Raw genomic sequence first — 14,390 nt, forward strand, 5'->3', positions numbered from 1 at the left:
ATTGTAAATTTGTTGTTTGGTTTGAGTTAGGACTGGAAATAAGTGTTTATGTTAGTTTGTTCCTTGACTTTTGGTGCCCACTTGCAATATAAGTTGGATTGTAGATAGGGGGCAGGGTTTAATAAGAATATATTCTTCTGCCTGTTCCTTTTCACACATGGTTGCAGTGCTTTACTGACAGAAAGTGTAGTTGGTTTGTTTGAAAGAACTAACTGTGGAAACTGTTGACCAAGTGTGAAATAAATAAATGAAATGAAATTAGTAATAAACAGTCCCCAAAACTTGATCTTCAATTTGGAATCCATCTACTGACTATCACATAGCAGCTGGAGCAGTCTCCAATGGAGGTCAGTCCATTGCTGCCACCTGTGGCCAAGTACCATAGCCTACTACTAGATTAACTTGTGACACACATCTGCACCTGCTTCTATGATCACATTGAGTAGAGGCTGAGTGGCTGCACTTACACCTGGTGCATCCAAATCTACCCACAAACATGTTGAAAGATGCAATCCCAGCAATGTGGATTGTCAACACTAAAAACAATCAGTAAGCAAAGAGAACAGGGATCAATTGTTTCTGTTTATTATCCAGCCAGATTAACTTGTGACACACATCTGTAGCTGGCTCTATCACCACATTTGAATTCGTTTTATGCACAATACATTTGTAACTGTCATTGTTTTCCATCCTTTCCAAAAAAACGTTCAACTACATGACATGCAGTTTTGCTTATTTTGAGCTTATCATACTTGAAGATTCTGAAATCAGCGCTCCTTTTGTTTATATCATTTCACAGCAAAGACTTATGTATTCAACAAATATATTACACATTAATGTTTGACTACTGTTCTCACAACACATTCTGTCAGCACAGTCAGCATGTCTATCCCTATTGTGGAATATATTTTCAATGACCTTTCGCAGGTATGTTGTGCCTGTGGTGAGAGAAGCTCAGGTGCAGAAACTGATCAGTGTGTAAGATCACCAAATCGATACCTAAGACAGAAACACCTTGAATGGGTTACTTAAACATCACTGGGTGAAATGTCACTTTGATGCACCAACAGAAAACTTGTAGTTCACGTAACCTGCATGCCTTTGCACTTTAAAGAGACTGGAGCACCTAAAGGACACATGAAAACATTGACAGATTCACAGATAAGGCTTTTGCACAGAAATCTACAGTACCTGCACATCTGAACATGTTTAATTGCTTCACTCAACAGCCTGACGTCAGATGAATGATTCTGACTCTGATCTAATTTTTCCTGCAGATTGAATGTACCTTCTGTGCAAATTGGTACCATACAGTGTTCGTGGACTTCACCTGTAAAGAAGGCGACTACAAATGTTGTGCATGCCAAATAAACATGAAAAAAGAGATCCCTGTTGTCTTTGCTTAATGATTGTTTTTAGTGTTGTCAATCCACATTGCTGGCATTGCATCTTTCAACATGTTTGTAGGTGGATTTGAATGCACCAGGCGTAAGTGCAGCCACTCAGCCTCTACTCAATGTGATCATAGAAGCAGGTGCAGATGTGTGTCACAAGTTAATCTAGTAGTAGGCTATGGTTCTTGGCCACAGGTGGCAGCAATGGACTCACCTCCATTGGAGACTGCTCCAGCTGCTATGTGATAGTCAGTAGATGGATTCCAAATTGAAGATCATATGCAAGTTTTGGGGACTGTTTACTACCAATCACTGTGTAACTGCTGTAAATTCACAGTAACTGCCATCTCCTTACAAATTTTTATTGGATTAACCACACTTATACAGACTGTATATAACTACCAACTCTAAAATGTTTGTTTGCAGAGAAAAGACACAGACAGACTATGCTTACAGGATGTGATGTGACAACACTAGACGTTTTTCTTATGGGCAAAAATATTAAGATCATGATGAACAGGGGTGGTGATTCCTATGACTTTGTGTATATAATTTGGAATTTTTTACAAATGTGGTCCAAAATAGATACATGATATCATTTCATTCATTTCAAAGGTTTCTTTGCATGACGCACAAACACACAATTGAAAGGTACAAATGTGTTGTGCATGAAACTAATTCAAACGTGCTGCAGATGTGTGTCACAAGTTGATCTGGCTGTAGGCTGTGGCACTTGGCCAGAGGTGGCACTGGTTGACTCGAGTCCATGTTAGTGCACACAAAGTAAACTGCACGCTTTAGTTGTGCAGCAAAAACGCTGAAACCAGAGAAATAAAACGTGCGAGGGGGACGATAACGACGACAAGAGTCTCCCGATCGTTTACTCTTGCTGTCCTGTGAACAGCACCGGTGTGGTGTTAATTGGTTGCTGTTTTCGCGATCGCGTCGCGCATGAGGATATCACCAGGTAAACTCGCGACATTTTTAAACATTTTGTTGTTCAACAGCATCAAGACTGACGGAGTGTGTTTGAGATAACCTCACAAGTGTCACAAATGACACATTTGGCGTTTTTTTTGCTGGTTTGTCGGTAGCAGCTTTGAAACGCAAGACTGCCACACATCTGTTCGACCAACGGCAGTTGATCTAAATGCCAGTTGATCTGGAACACCGGGGCGACATCACGGGCATCGACAAAGAAAAATGTTCGTACTCATGCTGCCCCGACATCATGCCAGTAGATTTTGGGAATGGCATAGGCACCGATCGGTTTCTACCGCCCATTTGCTGCTTGGGGCACATGGAGGAGATGGCAGGGATTCTCTGGCTGGCTGGAGCAGCGTCCAATTTTCCCTCTAATTTTTCACATGTCTGAGCGAACACACAAACTCCCTGAGCGGTCCCTTGGACCACTGTGAGCGACATCAGACGTGCACTGTGGTCACGCCGGCATCTAATCCTAAGTTACATGGTTTATTAAAATAATAAAATTACAGCATTTACATTTATGTTAGACTTCTTTTAATTAACTGCTTTAGCCCACTTACAATAAAAAATAATAAATAAATCTTGTTCATTAACTGTGTAGTATGTTAACACTAGTGGAAGTAAAAATAACTTGAACTCCAATTTTGAAAACACAAAAGCTCTGACTTGTATTATGACTCTGTGGTCTGGGAGAGAGTCTGTAACTCTGTCTGCAATATACAGTAAATAATGACCTTTATTTAAAATTTCCTTGGCTGCATTTAAAAAAAAAAAACATTTCAAACTATTTACAGAACAATCAGCTGTTCTGCATCAAATTTGATGCCACACAAATTATTTGTGCTACTCCAAAACATAATTTCGGTCCACTATGAGATAAAGGAGAACAACAGCCTGATACCTGCAGGCCTGAGAACAGGAGATGTATCACTCCTGTAACACCTGTAACATTCAGCAGTTGCCTCATTGTTCTGACACACACAACAAAACTATTGACTACACTACACACTAACTACACAAGATTTGCGCTAAACGTCTCAAATCTCTCATGTCTCAAATCACAGCCGTCATTCCTAAAACTTCCCCCCGTTTCTTAACAACTAGATGCCACGTTGCCATATAATTTTTTTTTGATTGGTCGACATGGTAATTTTTTGGACGAAGGTAGAGGGGGGTGGGGTTTGTTTTTGCTCACAGGCTTTCAAGCCTTTTTTCTTATAAAGCGCCGTTTTTACTGTTTCTTCCCGCAGTAAATATAAACAACGATAGTATTCAGGAGGAAAACCAAACATTATCATAACTCTGGTTTTATGTGGCCTATCAACACCATTGAAAACTGGTATAAAGGCCACACTTTTTCTGTCAATTGTTCTGTCTGTCCTGCTCACATCTCCAATGGTTGTACACGTTGTCATTAACGTGGCTCCACTCCACATCAGCCACGCTGCTTTGCTAGCTAAAACACCGGTGTCGGCACATAAGGACGCGGTCATAGCCTGTCAACCACGTTGATTGGCTGCGTATATACAAATATTGGCTGGACTATGGGATAAGGTGGCATCATTCTAATCCCATTTGGGAGCAGCCAGTCACTTACTGACTAACACTGCAAAAACAGAATTGTTAAAGTATTAATTTTAATTTCAATTTAGGTTAGTTTTTTTTTTTTTTGTGCACAACGCAGATTTTCTGTGCAGAGACAGTGCCAGCAGTGCGCAATTGTGCATTAGAAACATTTTGCCTTGAGCATCAACAACTTAGAAATGCCTGTCCGTGCCCACCGCCCTACGCGCTGCACTCTATGCCGAGGAAGGAGGATCGGAAACTAGCGTGGCTGGCAGCTTTAAGACTCAAACACCCTCCAAAGAGAATTTATGTTTGCTCCTTTAGAAGTATTTAGCTGAAGTGTAATTTAATTGTGGTTAATTCTTTTTTTTTTTTTTTTTTTAAATTGTAGTTCTAAATAGGGCTGCTCAATTAATCGAATTTTAATCGTGATTACGATCTGGGCTTTCAACGATCATTAAAAATGACTGAGCCGATTATTAGCTCCTCCTCTCGCGCTGCTCCGTGTGGCAAATCGAGCGCACCTCTCTGCGTTTCGATTACGCGTCACAACAATTAAGAGGACCCGAGGGAAGCTCGGAAAGCTCAGCAGAAGTTATTTGGAGAGGAGAGGATAATGGCTGCTGAAGAAAGAATGCCGTTGGTTGAAAAGAGAGGTAAAACGACTTAAGTGGTGTGGAAACATTATGGGTTCGCGGAGTCAGACGTGGATCAAGTAGACATAGTGTGGAAACTTTGCTACGGTGTCGTAGCTGCACCACAGAGCAACACTACAAATTTATTCAATCATTTGAAGACCGCTCACAAAGTGACATACGATCAAACAATGAAGGAACATAGAGAAAAAACTCTTGACAACACCTGCTTCATCCTTACAGACTTCTATTCACGCTACCCTGTACAACGCGACTAAATATCCCACCAGCTCCCACAGACACAAGGAGATAACAAACGCGGTAATGTTTTCCTCGCCAAAGACCACTGCTCAATTAACACAGTGAACAACCAGTATTATGCAGTATTTTGAAGTTCACTAAACATAGATGTTTACATTTTTCATTTATTTTTTATATTGCAAACATTTGCACTGTTATCAGTATTTGCACACTATTTTATATTATTTTATATTATTTTTTTCTTTAAAGCCATTATTCAATACATTGCTATTGTTAAATAAATATCGTCAAATAATCGAGATCTCAATTTCAGTGAAAATAATCGTGATTATCATTTTTGCCATAATCGAGCAGCCCTAGTTCTAAATTGGAAGATTATTGTGATATTGAAAAATGTATTTGTGGCTCCGTGTTTTCTTTTGCGTGGAAACTGGATCAAAGTGGCTCTTTGGGTGTTAAAGGTTGCTGACCCCCTGGGTATAGAAGGACACGTACTCTATATCTGATTAAGTATAAGAGCTCTTTGTTTAGGTGGACCGCTGGACTCCTGGTACCTGCTTTGGGGAGTCTTCAAAGGGTCACATCTGGAACACGAACACACACACGCCTACACTATGCACAGACTGGTACTCTTTGGTCACATGTATACCTAGGGCTGCTCAGTTAATCTGATTTTAATCTAAATTACGATCTGGGCTTTCAACGATCATTAAAAATGACTGAGACGATTATTAGCACCTCCTTCGTGCTTTACTCTCGCGCTGCTCTGTGTAGCAAATCGAGCGCACCTCTCTGCATTTCAAACACGCGTCACAACAATTAAGAGGACCCGAGGAAAGCTCGGAAAGCTAAGCAGAAGTTATTTGGAGAGGATAATGGGTGCTGAAGAAAGAATGCCGTTGGTTGAAAAGAGGTAAAACAACTTCAGTGGTATGGAAACATTATGGGTTCGCGGAGTCAGACGTGGATCAAGTAGACATAGTGTGGAAACTTTGCTACGGCGTCGTAGCTGCACCACAGAGCAACACTGCAAATTGACATACCTCAATGTCAGTTTGATGCAATTGTGTGGCTACACAGCTTGCCTTGATGTTTGGTTATTTGCAGTATTTTGAAGTTCACTAAACATAGATGTTTACATTTTTCATTTATTTTGTATATTGCAAACAATTGTACTGTTATCAGTATTTGCACACTATTTATATTACATTTTGACAATCTTTAAAGCCATTATTCAATATTGTTGAATATTTGTTATTGTTAAATATCGTCAAATAATCGAGATCTCAATTTCAGTGAACATAATTGTGATTATCATTTTTGCCATAATCGAGCTGCCCTTTGTATACCTATGTAAGATGTCATATGTTAATGAACTTATGAATATTTATGTAACCACAATAAAGAGCAGTGGTACAATGAAGCAGACGAGAGCCTCTGGGTCAAGCGAAGAAATGGCGCTTGTCATAGTTTTCTCCCTCGTGCACGAGATCAAAGACCTCTACTTGTTGTCCAATGCTTTTTGCTGTTGTAGTAGAATCGTCTCGTACCAGCAGTGGGTCTGCGCTAGAAAGACTCATCAATTTCTAGTGGAAATTGGCTGACACATCCTGAGCATAGCCATGTATAATATCCACAAAACTGAAAAAAAGGTTATACACACAATACGGTAATATTATGTTGAAGCACAGTACGTATCACTCCGCGAGGCTCGATAGCCGTAATGCTCCGAAAATCCGTCAAGCGGTGCGGGTTCCATCCCGCTTTCAAGGTTGCAGACTCTGGGGATGTCCAAATTCATGGGCTGCATCCTCTTGAGGCCGCATTTGTAGTACGTTTGTAGGATGTGTTCTCAGGAGGATGCATCCTATGGATTTTGACACCTCTCCTGAATTGGAATACAGCCATAGAGTGGGGGGCGAGGCCTGTCCTCCCCAGGCTGTCTATCTGGCTGAGGCAGCTCTTACTCCTTATTTTATGACAGGCAGACCCCCACTGTCATTCTTGTGAGATTTAAGGTGACACGAAATGCTTGGAGAACAAAAGTCAATTTTTGTCCTTTAAACAGGGGTTAACAAAGTCAACCTAACAAAACGCTAAGAATCATAGTGTTGTTTCCACAGTCTCTCTCCTAGTTTGTTAAAATGTCCTACATGAGTGAGTTGAACAATTATAAGATTAAGTCTGCATGGCCCACAAGATCATGCAACCCTAGGATGTAGGGCTGTTCGATATAACGATATATATCGGATGACGATATAAAAACGTCTATCGTTTTATTTTATGCTATCGTTTGTTTCATGGTGTTGCAAAATAAACTGTTTACGGCAATATTTTTTTCACCGTTTTGTTGGTCACTGTAGTGGCTATATTAATTTCTTAAAGTTCTCTCTTTCTCTTATATTTAATATGACCACACTAAGGACGGACAAGCGCTTGTTTTTATGCGTTGTCGTTAGCAACAACGACGGTAACACCATCGCGTGTCCGCTTGTTTATGTTCCACATAAACCTTTCACAATAAAGCTCAAGATCCTGTTGAGACTTTTCAAAATAAACTGAATCACCTGAAATAGTATGCAGATTATTTACGGATGAGAAGTAAAAAAGAGCTGCCAGGTGCTAAAAAATAAACCTTAGACTCAAACGTTAGAACAGGCTTTTCCCCGCAGCACGCTGTGTAATAAATACTCACAAAGAAAACGGCGGCTGTTACAACTTATATCTAAAATGTATCGTTTCATGCATCGGTTAAAATACTCGACTCCAGGTACACGACACGCAGCTGGAAACACTTCCCGCAAGTCGAGCTGCCAGAGATTCACAGAATTTACAGAAAATGTTACATTTTTGTGAGTTATATCGTTATCGGGACGATAGAATTCTTATATATCGAGATATGAGATTTTGGTCATATCGCACAGCCCTACTAGGATGTCGCTGTCATGTCCCTGCTCCTGAAAAACCATACATACATCCACCCTTTCCTTGTCTGCTTGGAGTAGGTGCAATCTTGCATATCGGTGTCAAGTCAGTCAACCATTTGTCCCCATTATCAGTCCAGTCAGTCCCCGTATGTTTATTGCTGAAAGCACAACTTCTTCTGTCAACTTAGGTTTCTACTGCCAGTAGTGATGTGTCGGTCGCGAACGAAACAGATCTTAGAGCCGGATCTTTGAAGTGAACGTAACGAGCTGTAGGGTTTTTTTCTTTCTCTCACCCTCTGTCGCACTTTTTTTTCCGGTTCACTCCGCACGCGAGCCTTGTGCTTTGCGCTGGGAAGAGGGGGGAGGGGCAGTAGTTACGCTTGCAGTAGCACAGGAACAGAGCGAGACAGAAAGAGAGCCAGGGACAACAACATCACATTAGAAAGGTATAGGAATCAACCACAACTATTTTCAGTTGCAGATGATAAAGGATTCAGAAAGTTTATTCATAAAAAATATGAGAGAGAATATGCATCTTCTTTTTGTTTTCATATTTTAATTTATATTTAATTGTGTTGTGGTTTGCAGTGTTTTGTTTTGTTTCACTTTAAATTTGTTTAAAAGGAAAAAGATGAAATATATGAGTGCTTGTGTATAATATAAAACACAAACAATACACATATGCTTTCAACTGTGTCATTTAAGTGATCTAGGTAGCTCTGTTTTGGAAGTTCAGTTAACGCTAGAAATGTGTTTTGGAATTTGTACATGCTTTGTCTCTAGGGGCCACTGCATATATTTATATATGAACAGATATAAATGTGTAAAACCACTTTTTAAAAAAAAAAAAAATTGATAATTCCCTTTGTCCTTAATTTTATATTGTTGTTAATAATAAATTAATTAAAGCAACATAACAACCTGAAGAGCCGGTTCTCTAAAAAGAGCCGGAAATCCCATCACTAACTTCCAGCAACATGACATCATTTCAAAACAGAAAAAAGACAAATTCAGAATACCTTGCTGAATCCTTGCAAGGACTTAGGACTTGCTATCTAATCGTATCCCACATAGGTGACTTTCTCAAGAGCCCATTGTAATGTGGAGGAGCTCACTTTACGATCGTTTTTAAAGCAACAGTGTTGTATAGCACTTTTAGTTCCAATCATGCAGGCCTGCTTGAAGGAGAGTAAATTCTCAAGCACAACTTTCAGTGCACTCCTCAAACATAAATAAAATAAAATAAAATTCTACAAAATATGAAAAAAATATGAAAGCCTAGTTTTATGACTTGTCAAAACATACTCTTCTCCTTATATGGATAAATTAAACCATAACTAATTGTCAGGTTCCACTTGGTAACAAAAATGCAAGTTTCATCCCATGCAAGGCTCGCAAAATCGCTAGCCCTACGTCCCGGGGCTAGCGAATTTTCCAGTTGGGCTACCAAAATCTATCTCAGCCCTGCCCGTCGGGCTATCATAGGAAGGAAAATATATGTCAATGCTTTTGCATTTTTTCGGAAATGTAGCTGGGTAATTATGTCATTGGCATCGGTGAGCCACTGTCAATACAGGGCTCTAGACTAACTTTTTGACATGGGCGCACCGGTGCGCCTAACTTTAAAAATTTAGGCGTACCGGCACAAAAGTTAGGCGCACTCAAATTTTTCAACTGCATCACTTAACACCGCAGTTTTACATGTGCACTTTCTTTGGGGGGGAAGTCCATACAGACAATATTAATTTCTAAATTATTAACTAACAAACTTGTGCTTAAAGTGCTTTGTAAATATTGTAGAAAATGTTAAACTTAATCATCATCTCGGCCTCCTCTGACAACCTGTTTGCTGTTGCATGCTGCTGAAAGGCAGTGGGGAGAGGGGACACTTGGGCAGTGCATTTATTGCAGCATGAAGTGTGTTTTCTGGATACACTGTGCTTTTTCAGCATTCAAAGATTGATGGCTTTGTGTCAGAGCTGGCTATGAATTTCAGACGGATCAGGCCTTAACTTAACAAAAAAAGTTATCAATAGTTTTTTTCATCTTTTCTTATTACCCACAGCTACATCAACTTCTGTCAGGCCTAGGCTGATCACTAGGGCTGGGTATCATCACTGATTTCTATAATCCATTCGATTCCGGTTCTCAAAGACCTGATTCGATTCAATTTAGCCTCAGACAGTCAGAAATATTATAATTCTGATCATTTATCAGCACTGATGCATGTGAGACTTCATCAGAATTGTGAACATCACAGCAGATGCCTTTGTGTGAAAGTAACTGAGAATAAAACACAGAAAAACATGAAGGAGATTTTTCTGGCCTGGCTTTTTATAGCAGATGACCTTAAAAATATTCTGCAATATTCTGTAATTTTGCACAATTTTAAAAAGTTTACATTTCTTCAGTATTGAACAGCAGAAACTAGGCTTTCTTGTCCGAGGTCATTTAAGTGAAAAAAAGAAAAAGACAGCGGCCGACAGCGCTGTAAACAACGGTAGACTGGTGGGTAATAAGTGAATGGATAATGCAGAAAACAGAGATTTGAGACGGGAAGCTGTTCTTGAAGTACAGCGAGAGGGAGAGAGAGGGAGCTGTGCATGAAGTGTGATTTTTATCGTGATGGAAGCAAAACAGCAAAAGTAAGAGGGAATTCATGACGACATTGATCAAATGTGAAGCGTAGTTTGCTGCTTCTTTGGCTGCTGGCTCGGCGAATTTTGGTTGGAGAGAGACAAAACCTGCAGCTCAGAATCAGCGCAAAAAAGACGGAAACACAGCGCGGACGGTGGGCTCGGTGAGCTCCGACAGCGTGTCCGTCTACGGGCCGTCGGGTGAGAAAGCCGAGAAAGACAAAGCTGATTCTGATGCGTCGGGTCCGCTCTGTGTTTACGTCTTTGTGTGGAATCCGTTAATGAATTGATATCGCCTTATTCAAGCTACTCACCTCTCTCTTCTACCTGCACTTCCAACTAGACCACGGCCAATCAGAGAGGTCCCGCCCCTGACCATCTCTGATTGGTTTAGTCCACGATAGGGCATAATGTGTGTCTGTTGTTGACCACACGGAGAGTTGCAGAGATTTTTTTTTTTTTTTGTTACCCGAAAATATTTGGTCGCACCGGTGCGACCAAATATTTTTTTTTAGTCGCACCACTGAAAAATTTGGTCGCACTCTAGAGCCCTGCAATATGTGACATATTGAAATCACGTTTGAATTTGCGCTTGTTTTTTGCTTTTACTTTGCGATCGCGTGAACTGTGTATAGAGAGCGGCAGTACTGATTGGTGAGTGACGATTAATTGCGCACCAATTCCTCTGACATCGTCTTATCACTCATTAGCTTACTATTCAAACCTGAGAAGTGAAATCTCCCACAGTAAGCTTAAACATGTGAGAGGTTGATTGCGCAGAGAATCGCTGAACGTTATGTGAGTGCTTGTGTAAAAGCAGCAGGATATATATTTTAGTTCTGCTGAGCCAAATAAGACAGGTCAGGGTGAAGAAGTGACAGCCAAAGAAAAGCCTACCACAAAACGGAAAAGTTATGACAAATCAGACTATGAGGGGAAAAAAAGTGCAGCTTTATGGTTTCATGGACAAAAGAATTTCTGTGGCTGCAATATGACAAGCTAAATAACCAGGGGTGCACATAAGTGGTCTGCAGGTGCGCATTCGCTGTCAAAATAAAAAACGCGCACAAGATAAGAAGTTGCAACGCGCGTTTGTGTACATAAGATTTTCTGGAGGACAGACATTTGTTTAGAACTCTTAAAGATGTCGAAGAAGCAAGCTCCTTTAAGCAATTACTTTGGTGTTCCTCCACCTCCAAAGAAATGTCAGAAGGAGTCCGAACTGCAAAAGAAGCGCGTATTCTCGGAAAAGTGGTTGCAGGAGGTAAGCTGGCTTCAAAGAAATGATGAACGCACAGAGATATGGTGCAGAATATGCCGTGAAAATCCCACTCTAGCGGACAAAAACAGTGCCTTTTATATGTACGCAAACGCGCGTTGCAACTTCTTATCTAGTGCGCGTCTTTTATTTAGACAGCAAATGCGCACATGTGCACCCCTGTAAATAACATAATGTTCTGCCGGGTGTGTTGTTGGTTTTCCCTCGATTTCTGCGTCGACAAGCGCCTTTGTTACTGGGACCAGTAATTTTAAGAAAGACCCCCATTTGAACCCATGAGAAATGCAAGAAATTCATTATTGCTCAGTCTGCAATATCAACAAACACCAATTGCAAAGAACATACTAAAAATAAACCTGAAAAATCTGTTTAGAACAGCGTACTATGTTGCAAAGAGTGAACTACCATTGGCAAAATTTAGCAGTCTTTGCAAACTTCAAACAAAACAAAAAGCAAATGGCCTAGATGTTGGTTCCACTACCTCTTACCTGTGACTTCAGTGGAAATTTCAAATTTAGGATCTGACACAGACTGATTCCTGTTGTACAGTTCTTACGAGTTCATAGAAATTTCTGTTCAATTAGAACCAAGTATTTGAGTTGATGATTGTAAATTTTATACAATGTTGCATTTTGTGTTTCAACAATTTTTTGATTAATGTTTTGTTTCCTTTACAATATTATACTTTAATGTATAATATTGTAAAGGAAACGAAACAGGAAACAAAACATCAATCAAAAAATTGCTCTCTTTTTTATTCGGGCTACTTAAATTTATTTTGGGCTACCACAAACTGAAGAGTCCCTGCCCGAAGGGCTACCAGGGATTTTGAAATTTTGCGAGCCCTGCCATGTAACAAGGTGTATGTCATGGTAAAAACCTCCCCCACACATCAGGAACAAGAACCTAAGAATCTGTTAGTCTCACTCATTTAATCCCTCTGCTACATTCTGTTCACCCCTGCTATTATTCAATCATCTTTCCTAATATAATATTAGTCCACTAGTTCATATATTGCTTCTCATCCCACTAAGTGAACCATAAAATCAGAAACAATACTATCTGGTCTTCTTGAGCTTCATTGCATGCGTGTATGTGTTAGTAGGATTAATACATTTTGTGCTCCTTAAAGGTTACAATGTCAACACTACAGTCTAAATATCAGGAGAGCAAATCAATATGTCCTTCTTGTTTCAGAAACATCTAAGGTCAGGTACAGCTAAATCCTAAGTGTTTGCGAGTTCACCAAGTGGTCGTAAGGGTGTTGTTAACATCATCAACAGGTACCCCCTCGTGATGTATGCCACTTCCTCTATGATTTTTGCAAGCCCCCGTAGGATGGTAATGAGGTGCTTGGAAATGTTGTAGTTGGCTGAGTTTATACTGCTACTGATGAGTCTGAGCGGGACTCCTTTGTGGATTTATGGAAGTATATATACAGGGTGTAGCATCCACTGGGTAAAGGCGGTGACATATGGGGCAGTCAGTGGCTTTTCCCCTTTCAAGTTCTTGTAAGCAACTGATGACTTTCTTTTTGTAGTTGCTTCTGGGGTTTTACCTTGAAGCTTCATAGGTACTGTCGTCACTGAGGAGTGTAGTAATGTTTATTTGCTCTGCTTCTTTTTGTCAGGGATAAAATACGTCTATATACTTTTTGTGTCCCAGCTGAGTAACAGCAGAAGAGTCTGGTGGAGCAACAGAGGAACAATTTCAGCCATTTGGACTCAGCTCAGCCACTACAGAGGAAACAATGACTTCAACACAGAAGGTGAGAAAAATATCACAGTTACACTGTTATTGAAACTGTGTGCACAGCTGGTTGGTTTTTAAAAACACATTAACAGCAGCTTTGTCTTTTCCTTCTTGTCTCATCCATATATACAGAATCTACATTCACAACCAAAAACCAAAGAAGTTAGAAGAAAATACAAAGATCATATTTTTAGAATACATTGAAATAACAATATCAACAGTTGAACTCAAAAAAATTTATGAAGTAAAAGATTTTCTCCACTTATCAATATTTCTTCAATAATGTCAGTTTCAGTACAACTCTTATTGCACATCATTGTAATGTGACACTATCACCAAAAGGTGGTGGAAACACACCAACAATGTGTTTGTTGACATGTTTGATTCCACTAATGGAGGGAGTTTCAGTTTGTTCCATGACTGCATTTCACTCACTGCCTCTGTTTGTATCTCTGTCACTGCAGGACCAACATGGAGCGAGAAGTCAGTGCTCTCAGGAGGCCAACAAACCTCACAGAAAGGGAGAGAAAACCTACAGCTGTGATGAGTGTGGGAAGGATTTTACCGTGGCTCAAACCCTAAAAAGACACCGACTCATCCACAGTGGAGTTAAACCTTACAGCTGTGAGTTGTGTGGAAAGTCTTTTACCCGGGCTGGAGACTTAAAAAAACACCAACTCTTCCACAGTGGAGTTAAACCTTACCGCTGTGATGAGTGCGGGAAGGATTTTACCCAGATTAGACACTTAAAAACTCACCAACTCATCCACAGTGAAGTTAAACCGTACAGCTGTGACTCGTGTGGAAAGTCTTTTACCCATGCTGGACACTTAAAAACTCACCAACTCATCCACAGTGGAGTTAAACCGTACAGCTGTGACTTGTGTGGAATGTCTTTTAACCGGGCTACAAGCCTAAAAAGACACAAAGTCATTCACAGTGGAGTTAAACCT

General features: G+C 40.2%; 1 protein-coding gene across 1 annotated transcript in view; it reads left to right on the forward strand.

The window, feature by feature from the left end:
* Positions 1-14,390, forward strand: part of LOC134623892 (uncharacterized) — an 82,076-nt gene that overhangs the window by 41,428 nt on the left and 26,258 nt on the right. Inside the window, exon 4 of the mRNA XM_063468901.1 lies at positions 13,316-13,453. Coding sequence (XP_063324971.1) covers positions 13,316-13,453 — 138 coding nt within the window. The remainder of the gene's footprint in view (positions 1-13,315; positions 13,454-14,390) is intronic.

This window comes from Pelmatolapia mariae, linkage group LG3_W (assembly GCF_036321145.2).
Source record: "Pelmatolapia mariae isolate MD_Pm_ZW linkage group LG3_W, Pm_UMD_F_2, whole genome shotgun sequence".
Taxonomy (NCBI): domain Eukaryota; kingdom Metazoa; phylum Chordata; class Actinopteri; order Cichliformes; family Cichlidae; genus Pelmatolapia; species Pelmatolapia mariae.